The 19,038-nt window shown below is 43.5% G+C and overlaps 1 protein-coding gene across 14 annotated transcripts in view; it reads left to right on the plus strand.

Annotated features, from left to right (window-relative positions):
* The window catches only part of LOC121283058 (liprin-beta-2-like), a 312,826-nt gene that overhangs the window by 185,055 nt on the left and 108,733 nt on the right, over positions 1-19,038 (plus strand). For 13 of the 14 annotated variants that reach the window (XM_041197066.1, XM_041197067.1, XM_041197065.1 and 10 more), the window contains exon 4: positions 13,496-13,582. In XM_041197066.1, coding sequence (XP_041053000.1) covers positions 13,496-13,582 — 87 coding nt within the window. Of the gene's footprint in view, positions 1-3,314; positions 3,379-13,495; positions 13,583-19,038 lie in introns of those variants that run through there. The other variant, XM_041197073.1, reaches the window with a different exon arrangement.

Raw genomic sequence — 19,038 nt, forward strand, 5'->3', positions numbered from 1 at the left:
TCCCATATTCATTCCCTGCAAACATTGGGCTGCATTTTGCTGTAAAAATAACAGTGAGGTGTACAGCATTCAGCATTATTAATGTGGAAATCAGACAGCAACTTCTGGTCACCAAATCTGTGTAGTTCAACATGGACATCAGGAAGTTGCTGTCCAAGAGACTTTGTCCTCCAAAACTACCTCAAAAACAGTCTTGTTTTCAGACCCACCATCCAAATACATGGAACAGCATGAAGTTGCTATACTTAACTCTCAGATACTACACTCCAAAAAAAAAGTTAGTTCATATCCAATCCAGCTTAAGTACCCTTTTTAGCACTGTCTTTTTTTCTTCTTTCATGGGATGTGGGCATTGCTGGCAAGGGCAGCATTTGTTTCCAGTCCCTAATTGCCCTTGAACTGGGTGGCTTACTAGGACATTTCAGAGGGAAGTTAAGAGTCTGGAGTCACATGTAGGCCAGACTGGGTAAGGCTGGCAGGTTTCCTTCCCTAAAGAGTATTAGTGAACTGAATGGGTTTTGATGATAGCTTCATGGTCATCATTGCTGATACTAGCTTTATATTCCAGCCTTATTAATTGAATTTAAATTCTACCAGCTGCTGTAGTGGGATTTGAAACGATGTCCCAGCCTGGGCCTCTGGATTATCAGTCCAGTGACATTACCACAACAGCACTGTTTCCCTGTCTACTATCAAACAACTTCTATGACACTGAAAATTAACTTTTAGAACTGTTGGAATCTCATTTCTTCAGATGGTAATTATCGTTGGAGATGTTCTTTTTCAATTTTTTTTACTTTTTCGTTCCATCCCTTATCGCCCCTTTTTCTATACCTGATTTGATATTGGATTTGAGGAGGTGGTAGCATAGTGGTATTGTCACTGGACCAGTATTCTGGAGACCCATGGTATTGCTCTGGGGACCCGTGTTCAAATCCTAACATGGCAGATGGTTAAAATCTAAATTCAGCAGAAATCTGGAATTAAAATTCTGATGATGACCAGAAAATCATTGCTGATTGTTGCAAAAACCCATCAGAAAGGAAATCTGCTGCCCTTACCTGGTCTGGCCTACATGTGACTTCAGACCCACAACAGTGTCTTTGGCTCTTAAATGCCCTCTGAACAGGGCAATTAGGGATGGTCTACACAGCATTTAGTACATCCCAAATCCCATGAACTAATAAAAAAAAAATCATCATTCTAGATTACGCTTTCTGGTCAGATTCATTATCATTACCTCCATCTGATTGGTTAAGAAGAAACATAATTACTTGCCCTATATGTCTGGGCTGCAGATATGCTGTGGAAGGTGCTGCACTCTTTGGGTGGTTGACCAATGAGATTGTGCTATACTAAGCCAATAAAATGTTTGTGGGAAATTGTAAGAACTGTCTTGACACTGTATGTTCACTGCTGACCATGAAATCCAGTCCAAATTTGCAGCTGGTTCATTGAAAAATAAGAGCCCTGAATTTGTTATGCACAAATACATGTACATTGCCACAAATACGTATTTAATGCATGCTGAAACCCTCCAAGAGCTCTGTGTTCCTCCAATCCTGGCCTGTTGTGCATCACCCAGTTCCTTTGCTCCACCATTGGTGACTGTGCCTTCAGCTGCCTGGGCCCTTAGCTCTGAATTCCCCCGGTAAACCCTTCCTCCTCTCTAAGACCTCGAAGCCTACCATTTTGGCCACATTTTTGATCACCTGCCTTAATATTTCCTTCCTTGTCTGTGTTGAAATGTGTCTAATCACACTCCTGTAAAGTGCCTTAGGAATTTGGTGAGTGCAAATTGGCTACTGCTTTTAATTACATTACAACAGTGGCGACACTTCATTGGCTGTAAAGCACTTCGGGATGTTGTTAAAGGCGCCAACAAGCGTTGGAGCAAATTTTTCCAGTTTTTAAATGGCTTAGCTGTTAGTAGAAATGCCCAGCAGCACAGAAAAGAGCTGTAATAATCAGCAGCCGCTTGAGTGCTGAGGTAAGCCTGACAGGAGCAAATCTAAAAGTTGATGGACTCTGAACAGCTTTTCATGAAGAAAGAAATAGAAAAAGTGTGCATTTCTGAAGCGCTTTTCAAATGTTGTTTGAAGTGTAGTCACCTTTGTAGTCATCAGGATGTGTCAATTAGCGCACAGCAAGCTCTCTCAAACAGTAATGTGACAGTGGCCATAAGTGATGATGATGGTGGGTGAGATAAACATTGGCCATAACATTGGGGGGGAGGGGGGAGTACTCCCCTGCTCTTCTTCAAAATAATATCCTATGTCCGCCTGAGAGGGCAGAAGCCACCTCATCTGGAAGCTGGCACCTCCTGACAGTGCAGCACTCCTTCAGAACTGCACTGAGGCTGTCAGCGTGGATATCGTCCCTTTTCACTCTTTATGTAATGCCAGAGCTCCTGACCCTAATTGAAACTGTTGTTGGTGAAGACCGAAAAGCACTTAAAGCGGATTAGCCTGTTTGAATCCCATTCGCGACTTAAAATTAACCTGCTGTTACCAGGGGAACCAGTGAGCTTTGTAACATTGGCCTGGCCAGAGAATCAGGTGCCCTGGGTGAGAATGTTAGAGTGACCCAGCTCAAAAAATATTGGATCCCTGTTATCCGAGTGAGATGGTGTTTTTGCAAACAAACTTTCGCCCGCTAAAGAATCCCTCGACCGTTTTTAACTTGGCTCCTCAGCTTTTAATGAAGTTCGCAGGACAAGGGTGAACGGTGCTATATTTAGTCTTGATATTCAGTGAAATGCAGTAGGGGGTGGGGAGAAATGGCTTATGGTGTGTGATCATTACTAGTACAACAGGAAATAGCTGGAGTCGGGTTAGCAGTTAAGTCTGTCTCACTTGATCAATACAGAAACGAGACTGCTGCTTTAACAACAAACACTACCCCCACCCCCCCCCCCCCCCCCCCCCCCCCCCCCACCGAAAAGCAATAGAGGCACCCGAATCGGATTACATTTTGAGTTTGTTGACTGCTAGTCCGCAGTAGTAAGTGCACTGAGGAGAGACTGTCATTAAAGTTTGCGATTTCTTTTACTGCGAGCCAGATGCTCTGTGGATCTACCGAGTCAAGACGTTCTGCTTTGTTACAATTGGCGTTACCTCGATTTTAGTCTGTTCTGAGCCGCGGGGAAGGGGGAATGAGAATTGGATTTATACTCCACTCATCACTTTCACTGTAAGGGGACAGTACTGCGGCTGTTCCTTGCAGTAGAACTACACTTTTGTGCAGACAGTTCCCTGCGCCTCTCTCTCTCACTTTTTCTCTCTCCCCCTCTCACTCTCCCTGGGAATATGGAGGCTGCAGACCCATAGCATGGATGGTGAGATCGATATTTACAAACATCTTTCTTGGCTGAAGAGGGTAAGTAGCTTTTGTGCTTCTTCGTTTTAACTGGAGAAACCTGTACAAGTTGTGACAGCTCTTTTCATGAATTAGAGTTCCTCCCCCCCACCCCCCTTCCCTCACTTCAGTAACCCCTGGGTGGGTTACTGAAAATCAATTATTGGCCGGTTGATCCTGGAACATGTCATTAAGGACCACGGCATTGCCACAAGCCTATCCCTCAAGAAAGCTCTTTTAAATCATGTGACACAATTGTGCACAGACAGGGGTTTGCGTTAAGTTTATCTTGTAGTTCCTAGTCGCTTTGCAAAGTTATTTGAAGAATTTTACAGCTTTAACTGTTTCATCTGCATTTTAAAAATGCACCAAGATGAACAGCGGTGAGGTTTCCAAGTCCATCTGTGGTGATTTTTTGAATAGGGACATGGGGAGGGAGGACAGGAGAGATCAGGAAATAGCTCACATTTCTGCACCATTGGAACCATGTGCTATCAAAAGGGTAACAGTGTGCCTCGTTTCACTGCTGGTTTATTTTGTCTTCGAGAAAGCTGCAGTATTTAAAACTGCGGTTGCAGGCTGCAGCCGTGATTGTGCATTTTATGGTGCATTTACGTGCAAAAGTCATACATTGCTTTACTGTAACAACAACTTGTGTTTATATAGTGCCTTCAACATAGTCAAAGTTCCCTAGAACTTCACAGGCTTGTAATCAGACACAAATTTTGACACTCAGCCAGGAGATGTTAGCACAGGGGGCCTAAAGCTTGGTCAAAGGTAGATTTTAAATAAGATTGAAGAAAGAGTGAACTTGCATTTACATCAAACTTTTCTCAGTCTCAGGATGTCCCAAAATGCTTTACAACTAATGAGGTGCTTTATAAAATGTGATCACTGTTGTAATGTTGAAAACAACTGCAGCCAATTTGCTGACAGCAAACTCCTGCAAACAGCATTGTGATAATGATCAGATAAACTATTTAATGATGTTAATTGAGGAATACATATTGGCCAAGACACCAGAAGGAACTACCCTTCTCTTCAAAATAGTGCCACAGAATCGTTAAGGTCCAGTGGAAAAGGGCAGATGAGATCCCAGTTCAACATCTCATCTGATAGACAACACTTATGACCATGCAGCATTCCCTCACTATTGCACTGAAATGCCAGCTAAGATTCAGGAGCATCTTAAAGAAGGGGCGACAAGTGGAGAGCCCTGAGGTTAAGGAACAAATTTTAGAGCTTAGGGCCTAGGCAGCTGAAAGCACAGCTGCCAAAGGGTGGTGCAAAGAATATTGGGGATTCAAGGGCTGGAACTGGAGGAGCACAGATATCTTAGAGGGTTGTAGGGCTGGAGGAGGCAGTGGAGGTAAGGGGGTGGGGGGGCAAGGCTTTGAAGAGATGTTGCCACACTGAGAGCCAGTGCAAGCGCAGGGGGTGATTATGAGTGATAGGTTGCAAGAAGCAGAGTCATGGGTGAGCTTAGGTTTCTGGAGGGTGGGGTGGAAGATGGGAGATCAGACAGGAGAGTTAATTAAGTCTGGAGGTGGCAAAAGCAAGAACGAGGATTTCAGCAGTAGATGGACTGAGAGAAAGGTGGAGGCAGATGAAGTAGACAGTCTTGGTGATGGAGATGATAGGGGAAGCTCACCTCTGGGTATAGATTCCAACCAACGCTGACACACACCCACTAATTCTTTAGGTAATCTACTTTCTCTCACCATCCAGATCCACTTCTTTGAATCAGGTTAGCACCTCAGTGAGCAACACACAGAGAGACACAACGTGAAGATGTTAAGTATTCGTACACAGGAACCCCATTAAGAAGGTGCACATCAGGCTGCCACTTTCAAACTACATATTAATTATTTTTTCTGCAGTGGCTCAGTGGGTAGCACACTCACCCATAGCGGATCATGGGTTCAAGACCCACTCCAGAGTTTTGAGCACAAAAATCTCTACTGATGCTCCCTTGCAGAACTGAGGGAGTGCTGTACTGTCAGAGGTTTTTTTTGGATGAAACATTAAACAGAGACCCCATCTAACTCTCTCATGTAAAAGATCCCATGGCCAATGTCCTGGCCAATATTTATTCCTCAGTCAACATCACAAGAAACAGATATTTGATCATTATCACATTGTTCTTTGTGAATACACTTCAAAAGCACTTCATTGGTTGTAAAGCACTTTGGGATGTCCTGACATTCTGAAAGATTTTTCTGTCATAAAAATACCACCTTTTATTGCACATATCTATCATTTAGGGACTATTAAAGGAAGGCCCAGCACTCTATTTTTTATCATAGATAAAACAGCTAATGTTATAAAATATGTTTCAATCCCTTTCTGGCTGCGTTCCCACCCTCCCATCTCTAAAATTTCCTATAGTCACTTACCTCCATAACCCCATACGTTCACTCTCTCAGAATCCTAGTTCCTCCAGCTCTGCCTCTTTCACAATCCACATTCTCTTTGGACTGCTATTGGTGGCCTTCTAGGTCTCTCACTCTGCGATTAATTTCCTAGAACTCTCTGCCTCTTTCACTCTCTAGTCCTTCAAGGCCCTCCTTAAAAACTGCTTCTTTGACCAAGTCACCCATCCTAATATATCTTTCATTGACACAATGTCCATTTTTTTCTGACTGCTTTTCTATGAAACACCTAGAACAATTTGCTAAGGTAATGGCGCCATATAAATACACGTGATCATTGTGCTGGACAGAAGATCTCCTGAGTGGATCTGTAGTTCGGATCCTCTGTTATAATCTAGCCGTGACTAATTTCTTCATGGTTTCTTGGTCAATGAACACTTGTGGAATAAAAATCAAGGAGGGCATTTGTACAAGATGACTGCTGATCCTCCTGTACTTTAGTTAGTAGCCATGTCATTCCTGGATCAGAAGTTTTATTGGATCAAGGCTCCTAATCGATGTTGATAGTCTCAGATGGTACTAATGAAGTGTTAAGCCATGTCAAATTGGATCTTAACCTGAGATTGTGTAGACCCTTGTCATTCACATGGACATTAAGGATCACATGGTACTATTTAAAGATGAGTGGGGAGTTTTTCTGGTGTCAACATCTCCCCCCCCCCCCCCCAAACAAATGCCACTAAATCCAGATTACATCCGGAGATAGACAGACTTTTTAATTACAAAAGAGTTGAGGGTTATGGTGAACAGTAGGAAAGTGGAGATTCACCACTCTGAGTGAAGAAATTCCTCCTCATCCCTGTACTAAATGGCATGCCCCTTATTCTGAGAATGTGTCCCCTGGTTCTTGAACCCCCAGCCAAGGGAAACATGCTTTCTGCATCTACCCTGTCAAGCCCCTTAAGAATTTTGTATGTTTCAATGTGATCACCTCTCATTCTTCTAAACTCTAGAGAATACCGGTCCAGTCTCCTCATAGGATAGTCCTGCCATCCTAGGAAATGGTCTGGTGAACCTCCATTGGGCTCCCTCTTTGGCAAGTATATCCTTCCTTAGGGGACCAAAACTTAATGGCCTAGCAAGCCACTCAGTTTATATTCAACAGGGTGATTCATCACCACCTTCTCAAGGACAGCTTGCAAGGGCATCGTGGGCAAGGCCAGCATTTATTAACCATTCCTAATTGCCCTTGAACAAGTAGTGCTGAGCTGCCGCCTTGAACCACTGAAGTTCATCTTGTATAGGTACATCGACATTGCTGTTAAGGAGGAATTTGCAGGCTTTTAACCCAGTGATAGTAAAGTAATGGTGATATATTTCCAAGTTGGGATGGGGATAACTTGGAGCAGAAATCACAGGTGTATTCCATCCACCTAATGCCCTTGTCCTTCTAGGTGTCAGAGACCGCGGGTTTCAAGACGTCGCCTTGAAGCCTTGGCGAGTAACCTTTTTGGAAAAAATTGTATTTGTAGAATGTGAGCTACAGTAGGTTACAATAATATGGTGAGGCAAAGGAAGTATTTGAAAATGAGGGGTTTAAATTTAATTCATTAAGGAGAGTTAGAAATCAAAAACAGTGATGAATGAGGGACAGGGTAGAGGCAACTTGTTTTCTGTTATCTGGAGTTTGTGGAGGTTGGAAACTAAGAGGCTAGTGAGAAAGGAATTGGAATAATCTAATCTCCATGACTAAAGTGTGGAGAGGGTTTACTGTTAGAGTGAACTGTCGGAGCTGGATGCCATTGGGGGAGTGGAAGTAAAGAATCCTGGTGCACAATTGGATGTGTGGTTTGAAGCTGAGCTCTAATTTGGAAAGAATGCTAAGGTTTCATATGGCCTGAATCCCAAAGTGAATGGCTGAGGAGAAGGATGGATTTGCAAGGAAATACAGCACAGCCATTCAGCCCATTAGATCCATGCCAGTGGTTCTGCCCTACCTGAACTACCTCTCAGCCCCCTTTCTACTTCATGTTGATCTAGCTTCATCTTAAATGCATCTATATAATTTTCCTCAACTACTCCCCGTGATAGTTATTCTCAGCACTCTCTGGATAAAGAAGCTTCTCCAGAATTCCCTACTGGATTGAATAGCAGTTATCTTAGGTTCATGGCCATTACTCTGGTCTCCTTCACAAATCATGACGACATCCCTATGTTTACCCTATCCAAACCCCTTCATTTTTTGAAAACCTCTATCAGGTCACCCCTCAGTCATCTTGTTTCTAGAGAAAACAGCCTCAACCTGTTCAGCCTTTCCTGACAGTCACAACCTCTCAGCTCTGATATCATTATTGTACATCATCTTTTTTGCATTGTCACCAGAGCGTCTGTTTTTTTCTGTAATATTGAGAACAGAGTTGGGAACAATATTCCAAGTGTGACGGGATCAAAATGGATGGCTTCCTGCTTCTTAATGTTGGAATATGTTGTGCCTGAGCATGAGATAAACAGTGAGATAACAGAGGTGGCCATGAGGTTAAGAAAAGGATTAAATGATTAATTAAATATTACATTGTGCATTTGTACATTATTTTGTCTTCAATTAAAAAGGTTCTCTATTGCGAAATTACTAGTATGTCCATTCCTTTGGTGTTCTTTGAGTAAACATTTGATATTCTGAATGCATTTCACGTGACAATATTAGGAAAGAGGTTGCATTGTAGCAGCTTATAAACCTCTCAAACATCCCAAAGCACTTCACAAAAGGTGTATAAAAGTATTGCTAACCATGACTTGCATTTAAGCAGCCTTTTTGACCAAGCTATTCATTATCGCTCCTTATTTCTCTTTCAGCTCAGCATCTGGCTGTCTTGTGCAAACCTTTATAACCTTTTTTGTGCTTAAACGTGGTGTTCTGCTTGATCTTTAATGAGACATTAAACTGAGGCCCCATCTGCCCCCTCAACTGGATGTAAAAGATCCAATGTCACTATTTCGAAGAAGAGCAGGGGAGTACTACTTCCTGGTTTCCTGATCAATATTTAACCCTCAACCAACATCACGCTGTTTCTGGGAGCTTGCTGTGCATGAATTGGCTGCCACGTTTCCTACATCACAGCAGTGCCTAAATTTTAGAAAAGCACCTTGTTAGTTATAAAATGCTTTGGGATGTCAGGAAAGGCACTATCTATATGCAAGCTCGCTCTTTCTACTCCCTGAGTTTGTTCTTTTTGGAAAGATATGGTAAGAAGTTTGTTTACTTCAGGTTTATATAAGCCTAACCCAGGTCAGCTGACAGGAGTTGGTAGCTTGTAATGTTGATTTGGTGTTTATAGTAAATAGTTCTGCTTTGTTGATTCTTAAACATTTCCTACCTGCCAGCTGTACGTTTGCAGAAGTGAGAATTTACCACTGTGGTACAAATGGCGGGATTACAAATCGAAGGAAGTGATATTTCAGTCATGCTGAGCCTTGATCCAGCATCGTTTAAAATATTGAATCCAGTTCTGGGCACCGCATCTCAGGAAGGATAAATTGACATTGCAAGAGGTGAAGTGCAGATTCATCAGAATGATACTGGAGCACAAAGGATTATATGAGGACAGGGTGCCTACAGTAGGTTTGTATTCTTTTGAGTTTAGAAGATTGAAGCGTGATCTAATTAGGGTTTTTAAATTATAAAGTGTTTCAATTGGGCACAATCTTACTTGGGAGTCAAGTCAGGAAATACCTTTTCACATAAAGGGCAGAGTAAATCTGGAACCCCCCCTCCCCCCCAAGCCCAGGTGGTCAATGCTGGTGATAGATTTTTATTTGAGGGATGAGGAGCACATGTGGGAAAATGGAGTTGAGGTGCAGTTTAGCTGCGTTGAAATTGAATGATGAAATGGGTTGGAGGGGCTGAATGGCCTCTTTCTGTCCCTGCATTCTTTGATACCATGTAAGTGTGGCTTTCGCAGCTGAATAGCCCCATTACACCTCTCGCCGGCCCTGTGGTCATTAGCTTCTTGCGGTTGGATTAATCCATAATTTTAAATTCATACCTATTGTCAGGCTCGGGTCCAGTCATTTTGAGAAAAAACAGAATTTGGCATGACTGAAACACACTAGCCTGGTGAAGAGACATTTCCAGATATTGTGGGACAATATTTGTTCGGTTTTTAGCTTTGTGTAATGTTCATTCCTGGGATTGCCTCTTCTGTGTCTTCCCACAGTGAGATGAGGATCTCATTATTGGTGATTCATCACTTTTACCCGTTCTGAATCTAGGACACAACCTAATGAGCTGACTTTAATACATGGGTTTCCAAACCTGAGTTCCTGAACTCTTGAAGGGCCCAAGAGGGGATCCTGAGCGGGGTGGGGGATTTCTGGAGATTTTTTTTCCCCCGACTTGCAGCGCAATATTTCTGATGTGTATGCCTGAATAAGTCAGAAATGATGTTGATTTGTGTTGCTACCGTCAGTTAAGACATGGTTCCCTGGAAGAGGTCAAGTTTGGGAGCGCGTATCATTAATTGTAGAAGTCTGAGGACCAAGTCAATAATTGTATGCGTGTTGAGAGTGTGTCGATAATTGTAGACACCATGCTCGTGTTTCCGTGACTGCAGGAGATGGATCAGTGTTTTCAGGAGGTCCCCAAGCAAAAAGAAAGGAAAGCTCAACTGCCAGGCAACTCCAAGCACTTTACAGCCAATTGAGCACCTTTGAAGCGTAGTCACTGTTGTAATGTAGGAAACTCCGGCAGCCAATTTGCGCACAGCAAGCTCCCACAAACAGCAGCATGACAATGACCAGATAATCTGTTTTTGTCATGTTGATTAAGGGATAAATATTGGCCAGTACACCAGGGATAACTACTCTGCTCATCCTCAAAATAGTGCTGAGGAATCTTTCACTGCTATCTGGGAGGGCTGACTTATCATTTGAAAGACAACAGTGCAGCAGTCCCTCAGTCCTTCATTGGAGTGTCAGCCTTTGATTTTTGTGCTGGAGTGGGAGTTGCACCCAGAACCTTTTGACACAAAAGTTAGAGGGCTACCAACTTAGCCATAGTGCAGGAGTGAGCAATTATTTTTTGTGGGAATGGGGGGGGGTTGGTCCTCAGGAGTCACCATGAGCGGGGTGGGGTCCCAGGAATGGGTCATTATTTGCAGGGGTTCCCCAGGATTGCTCCAGTACTTGCTGGGGTTTCTCAAGAATGGCCCAAAATCTACAGGGGGTTCCCAGACGTGTCAGTCATTTCTGCCCCTCCTCCAACACACACACTTTTGAAAGTGTTACATTAGAATTAAGTCCTCTGCCACTCTTGTTGGTGTCTAAACTACCTTAGGTTAAAAAAAAGCATAGCTGCCTGTACACCGGGAGTGGAATTAATTGGAATTAATGCATAAAGAGTTCTCATTCTGATGACTACAGCACTGAGAGGAAATCCTGACCTGAAAAAGTGAGTTCTGCTGTCACGAACATTCTGTTCATGAGGCTCCATTTGTATTTGTGCTTCATGCACCTCGATTTCCACAGGGGTCAAGCTGATGATAACTGAAAACATTTTCTCGTTGGATGAACTGTCTGGGGTTAATTGATACAAACGGATTAGCTAGCGTCCAAGTGTGCGGATTGAGTTTCAAAACTGTAGGGAGTTTTAAAAATTAACCTGTTCTGAATCTTCTACTTCACTGCCTCAGGCATAACTAAAGTTTAGAGCTGGTTTGTGTTTACTTCAGACCCCTGACCCCAACTTCCCATTTGGTCTGTACTAATTAATCACAGGAGTGTGAGAGGTTAAATTGAAGAACATCCTTTGGCCTTTGATCTGATTGTAAGGCAAAGCTGCTGCTAATTTTGGATTGGGAGAAACCAGAACAAGGGGGCATAATCTAAAAAACCGAAATCAGGAAACGCTTTGTCACATAAAGCAGAATGGAAGTCTGGAATGTTCTCCTCCCAAAGATTGTGAATGCCGGTGGATAATTGGAGCTTTCCGGAATAAGATCTATAGATTTTTGTTGGGCATGGATATTAAGAGAATTAGAGCTCAGGTGGGAAAATAGGGTTGGGGTACAGATGAGCCATGATCTAATTGAATGGCAGAACAGGCTTGAGGGACTGAATGGCCTGCTCCATCTTGGTACAGTCGATGGGATCCTAAAAAATACTGCATCTATATAGAACCTACCAGAATGTCAGGACATTCCCTAGTGCTATACAGCCAATGAAGTACTATTGAAGTGTAGTCACTGATGTAATTAGGAAATGCAGCAGCCAATTTGTGCACAGCAAGCTCCCAAGGTGACCAGATAATCATTTTGAGTGATGCTTGTTGAGGGGTATGTATCACACATCTTAATTATAGAATGGTCACAGCACTGAAGGTGGCAGTTCAACACAATGTATCCATGCTGGAACTCTTGAAGAACAGCTCTACTGTTCCAGCATCCCACCTTTTCGCCATATCCCAGCAGGTTATTTTTCTTCAGTTGCTTATCCAATTCCCTTTTGAAAGTCCCAATTGAACCTGCCTCTGCCACACACTCAGACAGTGCATTCCAGGCCTTAACCACTCACTGCATTTAAAAATAAAGTTTTTCTCATGTCGTTGTTGCTTCTTTTGCCAGTCATCTTAAATTAGCGTCCTCTGGTTTTTGACCTTTCTGCCAATAGGATAAATTTCTCTCTTTCTACTCTGTCCAGAGCCATTATATTTTGAACATCTCTATTAAATCTCCTCTCAACTTTCTGTTCTCAAAGGAGATCGGTCTCAGTTCCCCCAATCAGCTGATTCATCCCTGAAATCGTTCTTGTAAATCTTCTCTGGACACCCTCCAAAGCCTTCACATTCTTCATAAAGTGCGGTGACCAGAACTGGGCACAATACTGCAGTTGAGGCTGAACCATTACTTATCATAACTTCCTTGCTTTTCTTCTCTATGCCTCTGTTTATAAAGCCCCAATCCCACATGCCTTTTTAACCATGTTCTCAACATTCCCTGCCACCTTCAAAGATTTGTGCACATATATACACAAGGGTCTTTGTTCCTGCTGTCCTTTTAGAATTGAACCTTTATTTTATATTGCTTCTCTTTGTTCTTGCTACCAAAGTGTATAACTTCACACTTCTCTGCATTAAGTATCATCTACCATGTGTCCACCTGCTCCATCAGCCCATTTATGTCCTCTTGATAGTTCACAATACTTCAGGTTTTGCGTCAGCCAGGGAGAACTCCCCTGCTCATTGAAATAGTGGCATGGGGTCTTTTGCATCCAACTGAGGGGGCATATTGGGCCGCGGCTTTAAGTATTTCCTGAAAGATGGCACCTCTGACTGTGCAGCACTCTCTCTGTAACACACTGGGAGTATCAGTCAGGATCATGTGCTCACGTCTCTTGACTGGGGCTTTGACCTATAACCTCTGATTCAGAAACAAGTGTTCCCCACTGAGCCACTGTTGACACCTCTGTGTAGAGGCCAATCAAAACTTTTTGGGTTTACGTCGTAGAATTGCTCCCTCATGTCACGACACTGCAGTCTGGGCCTTCAAACTTGTGTCCAGGCAATTTAAGCAACAGAATCTGTACTGAGGTAAACTCAGGTTTTATCTAATTTATCACTAAAGTGATTGAATACACTATAGAAGGAGACCACTCGGCCTATGGAAACACAAAGAACATTATCACTATTGCTTGCAGGGTTATAATGTGACACCTTCGTGCAGATTGTTTGTGGAGTTCTAACCAGCTTGATTATTTTTGTTTTTAATATTTAGGGCAATCATCGTGCAGCTGTGAATAATGAAACCTGCCAAGAGCGACTGACACGGTTGGAGAGCGACAGGGAGTGCCTGGTGCTACAGGTGAGTACTCTCACAACCACACCTTACCTACAAGGATTCAAATTTGCATCATCCCAAAGGCCTGAAATTAGCAAAGTGGTGTTTGGGCCGATGGAATTTTGCCCAAAGTTTAACTGATGTAAGGAACCGAGGGGACTAATTCTGGTTAAAGTGCAGATTAGACATTATTGAATTGAATGGCGGACCAGGCTCACTGGTGTGAATGATCTCCTCCTCCTCCTCTTGTGTTGATATGAGGCTGTGATTATGATTTTGTATCTTTGTCACATTCACTGATTTTAGTTTCATAAAAATATAAGTAACAGGACCAGTAGTAGGCCATATGACCCTTCAAGCCTGTTCCACAATTCAGTGAAATCAAGGCTGATCTTATACCTCAGCAGCACTTCCCCACACGATCCCCATTTCCATTGATTCCCTTAGTGCCCAAAAATCTATCAATCCCTCACACCTCTTTGGGATAGAGAATTCCAAAGGTTTACAATCCTCAGTGAAGAAATTTCTCAATTCAGTCCTAAAAGGCTGACCCTTTATCCTGAGACTGGGACTTTGTGTTCTAGACTCTCCAGCCAGGGAATCAGCCTGTCAGTACCTACAACGTCAAGTCCTCAAGAGGTTTATACATTACAATGAGATCACCTTTCTAAATTCCTGGAATATGGATATATTCTGCCAATTCTTCCTCATAGGACAGCCCTGTCATCCCAGGAATCAATCTCATGAACTTGTGTTGCACCTACCCCAATATTCATTTTGGTTTTTTTTATTTAATCATGGGATGCGGATATCGCTGGCCTGGCCAGCATTTATTGCCCATTCCTAATTGCCTTTGAGAAGGTAGTCATGAGCTTCCGCCTTCAAGTACTGCAGTCTGTGTACTGGAAGTATTTCCACAGCACTATTAGGTAGAGTGTCCCAGGATTTTGATCCAACAACAGTGAAGGAACAGTGATATATTTCCAAATCAGCATGGCGTGTGACTTGGTTGGGAACATGCAGGCAGTGGTGTTCCCATGTGCCTGCTGCACTTATCCTAGGTGGTAGAGATCGTGGGCTTGGAAGGTGCTGTCAGAAGGGCTTTGATGATTTGCTGTAATTCATCTTGTAAATGGTATACAATGTAGCCACTGTGTGCTGGTGTTGGAGGAGGGACTGGATGTATATGGTGGTGGATGGATGTTTTGTTCTGGGTGGTGTCAAGTTTCTTGAGCATTATTGGAGCTGCGCTCATGCAGGCAAGTAGACAGCATTCCATTACACTACTGATTTGTAGATATTAGACAGCATTTTGGGAGCTGGGAGGTGAATCATTCACCACAGAATTCCCAGCCTCTGACCTGCTCTTGTAGCCACAGCCTGACTGGTCCAGTTAAGTTTGTGGTCAACGACGGTTCCCCAGGCTACTGATGTTGGGGTATTCAGTGATGGCAATGCCATCGAGTGTCCAGAGGAGATGGTTTGATTCTCTCTTATTGGAGATTGTTATAGCCTGACATTTGTGTGGTATGAATGTTACTTGTCAGTTTTCAACCTAATCCTGAATGATGTACAGTTTTTGCTGCATATGGACATGGACTACATCATTATCTGAGGCATTGTAAATGGAACTGAACACTGTACAAACATCAGCAAACATCCCCACATATGACGTTATGATGAAGGGTAAGTCATTGATGAAGCAGCTGAAGATGATTGGACATTCCCCTAAGGAACACCTGCAGCAATACCCTGGGGCTGAGATGATGACCTCCAACGATCACAACCATCTATCTTTGTGTTAGGTACCACTCCAGCCAGTGGCGAGTTTTCCCTGATTCCTATTGACTTCAGTTTTACTCAGGCTCTCTGATGCAACGCTTGGTGAAATGTTGCCTTGATGTCAAGGGTAGTCATCCTTACCTCACCTCTAGAATTCAGCTCTTTTGTCCATGTTTGCATAAGGATGCAATGAGGCCTGGAGCCGAGTGGCCCCCGCAGAATCCAAACTGAATGATAAAGTTATTGCTTAGTCACTGCCACTTGACTGCACTGTCGATGGTACTTCCATCACTTTGCTAATGATCCAAGAGTGGACTGATGGTGTGGCAATTGGCCAGCTTGGATTTGTCCTGTTTTTAGTAGACGGGATATACCTGGGCAATTTTCCACATTGTTCGGTAGATGCCCATGTTGTCGCTGTATTGTACATGCGAACATATGAATTAGGAGCAGGAGTATGCCACTCAAACCTGCTCCGCCTTTCAATAAGATCATGGCTAATCTGATTGTAACCTCAACCCCACATTCCTGCCTATCCCTGATAACCTTTCACCCCCATGCTTATCAAGAATCTATCTAGCTCCGCCTTAAGATTATTCAAAGACACTACTTCCACAGCATTTTGAGGAAGAGAGTTCCAAAGACCCAAAGCTTGCTGGGGCATGGCTAATTCTGGAACACAGAATTCTGATCAGCTTGTTGGGGTCCATAGCTTTTGATGTATCCGGTGCATTCAACCATTTCTTAATATCATGTGGAGTAAATCAAACTGACTGAAGACTGGCATCTATGATGCTGGGGACCTCCTGACGAAGCTGAGGTGGATCATATACTCAGCACTTCTGGCTGAAGGTGCATAAGCTTCAACCTTGTCTTTTGAACAGACAGCACAGGCTCCCCCATTGCTATTTAGCATGCATTTAGTGCTGTGTTGTGGCTTCACCAGGTTGGCAGCTCATTTTCAGTTACTGCTCCAGCATGCCATTCTACACTCCTCATTGAACCAGGGTTGGTCCCTTGGCTTGATCACAATGTTAAAGTAAGGGATATGCTGGGTTGAGTTTGCAAATTGTGGTTAAATACAATTCTGCTACTGCTGATAGTCCACAGCACCTCATGGATGCCCAGTTTTGATCTGTTAGATCTGGTCTGAATCTATCCCATGGTGGTACTGCCGCACAACATGATGGAGATTGTTCCCAGGGTGAAGATGGAGCTTTGTCTCCACAAATGCTGTTTGGTGCTCACTAATACAAATACTGTCATGGATAGATGCAACAGCAGCAAGTAGATTGGTGAGGACAAGGTTAAGTAGTTTTTTCTGTCTTACTGGTTCTCTCTCCACCTGCTCCAGGCTCAGTCCGGCAGATACGTCCTTCGGGACTCAGCCGGTTCGGTCAGTCGTGCTGATACCGAGCCACTCGTTGATGGACTTAAAAGTCCCCCACATAGAGTACCTTCTGAGCCCCTGCTATCCTCAGTGTTTCTTCCAAGCGGTGTTCAATATGAAGGCGTACTGATTCACCAGCTGAGGAATGGCAGTATCAACAGGCGGTTTCTTTGTCCATGTTTGACCTGATGCCATGAGACTTCATGGGGTCCAGAGTCAATGTTGAGGACTCCCTGGGCCACTCCCTTCTGACTGCATACCACTGTCCTGCCATCTCTGGTGGGTCTGTCCTGTCAGTGGGACAAGACAGACCCACGGATAGAGATGGTGTCCGGAACATTGCCTGTAAGATAAGATTCAGTGAGTATGACTGTCAGGCTGTTGCTTGACTTGTTTGTGGGATAGCTCTCCCAAAATTTGGCACAAGTTCCCAGTTCATAAGGAGGATATTGCAAGATTGACCGGCTTGGGTGTCTGTTTGTCATAAGAACACAAGGAACAGAAGCGGAAGACCATACAGCGTCTTGAACCTGCTCTGCCATTCAAAAGACAATCATAACTGATCTTCTGCCTTAACTCCGTTTTCCCACTCACTCTACATATCCCTCATCTCAGCCCTAAATGATTGCCCCCTTATCCTGAGACTGTGCCCCTGTGTGCTAAATTCCCCGGCCAGGGGAAACAACCTCTCAGTACCTACCCTGTAAAGCCCTGTCAGAATCTTGGATGTTTCAATGAGATCATCTTAAACTCCAGAGAGCATAGAACCAATTTATTTACCCTCTCCTCAGAGGACAACCCTTTCATCCTCAGAACTAAGCTTTGCTGTACTTCCTCCAAAGCCAGTATATCCTTCCTTTAAATATGGAAACTAAAACTACACATACTACTCCAACTGTGGTCTCATCAAAGTTCGATACAATTGTAGCGAGACTTCTATACTCTTATAATCAATCCCCTTGCAATAAAGACCAACATGCCATATGCCTTTCTAATTTCCTGCTCACCTGCATGTGAACTTGTATGAGTGCACTCACCTTTCTCTGAATGTGGTCGATGCCAGGTGGCCTGTCGGTTTTATTCTTATTGTTTCTTGCAGCAGTTTGATTGGCATTTCAGAGGGTATTTAATAGTCAACCATATTGCTGTGGGTCTGGAGTCACATATAGGCCAGACAGATTAAGGATGACAGATTTCCTTCCCTGAAGGACATTAGCAAAGCAAATAGTTTTTTTTAATGACAATCGGGTAATTTCATGGTACCCATTTGTGATACAAGCTTTTTATTCGGGTTTCCATTTAATGCACTGAACCGTTAGACCAGGCCTCTGGATTAATAGTCTACTAACATAATCACTACACTCCTATTCAGGCTTTCTTCTGAATGGTTACACAACAGACCAATATTTATGAAAAAGAACGAGCTGAATTTTACAGCCCCATCCTGGGTTCAGGTTAGCCAGTGTAAAATTGGATTCTTTGGGGGTGGAACCATGCCTGTTGCCTGCATCCTCCACCCATGCCCATCCCCCGCCACAAAGCAGGTATTTTACTCATGGCAGGTGAGGCATCAGACAGACTACTCAGCTGTTGGCCAACTGAGACCATTAAGTAGCCGATTAAGGACCTTCCACCACTGCTGGGGTTTTTCACATGAAGAGAAAGTCCACACTGTGTCTGCTAGTGGCCTTGTGTCCAGACAGGAATAAGAGGGTGGAGTGGTGGATGTTATTGTCATCTTGATTACATTGTTAATGTTTGTTAATGTTAATTACATTGTTACGGTTAAGAGAAACAGGTGATATATAAATAGGGATAGCTGGGACACTGGGTAGAATGGGAGGCGAGCTGTGAGACTGAACAAGTCAATAAAGTCTCTTGATAAAGATAAACTCTGTCTTGATTTCAGCTTCACCAGTTGGCTTGGACCATGTTAACAGTGAGTGCCTCCTGAACTCTTATGTCCATCGGATGATCCCGATTCTCTCCCCCATCTCCCCTCACCTCTCTTCCTTGCACCTCTGGCCAGGACTTGCCAGCTTGGTCACTGCAAAACCCCTGACTTACCAGAAAGCCTGGATTTCATCATTTTGAGATTGCATGCATACCTAGCAATGGCCACTTCTCCCTCTAGCAGTGCTGGGGCAAGTGTTACCACCCGTTTGATTGGCTGGCAGCTCTTGTAGGCAAAACTTCCACTCCAATGGGGGTGGAAAGCCTGCTTCAAGCCAATTAAAGGCTTCACAGTCAACATGTGCAGAAATCTGATGACAGATGAACAGAAACCTGAGCTTACAGATCTGCTAAG

Source organism: Carcharodon carcharias, chromosome 10, assembly GCF_017639515.1.
Source record: "Carcharodon carcharias isolate sCarCar2 chromosome 10, sCarCar2.pri, whole genome shotgun sequence".
Taxonomy (NCBI): Eukaryota; Metazoa; Chordata; class Chondrichthyes; order Lamniformes; family Lamnidae; genus Carcharodon; species Carcharodon carcharias.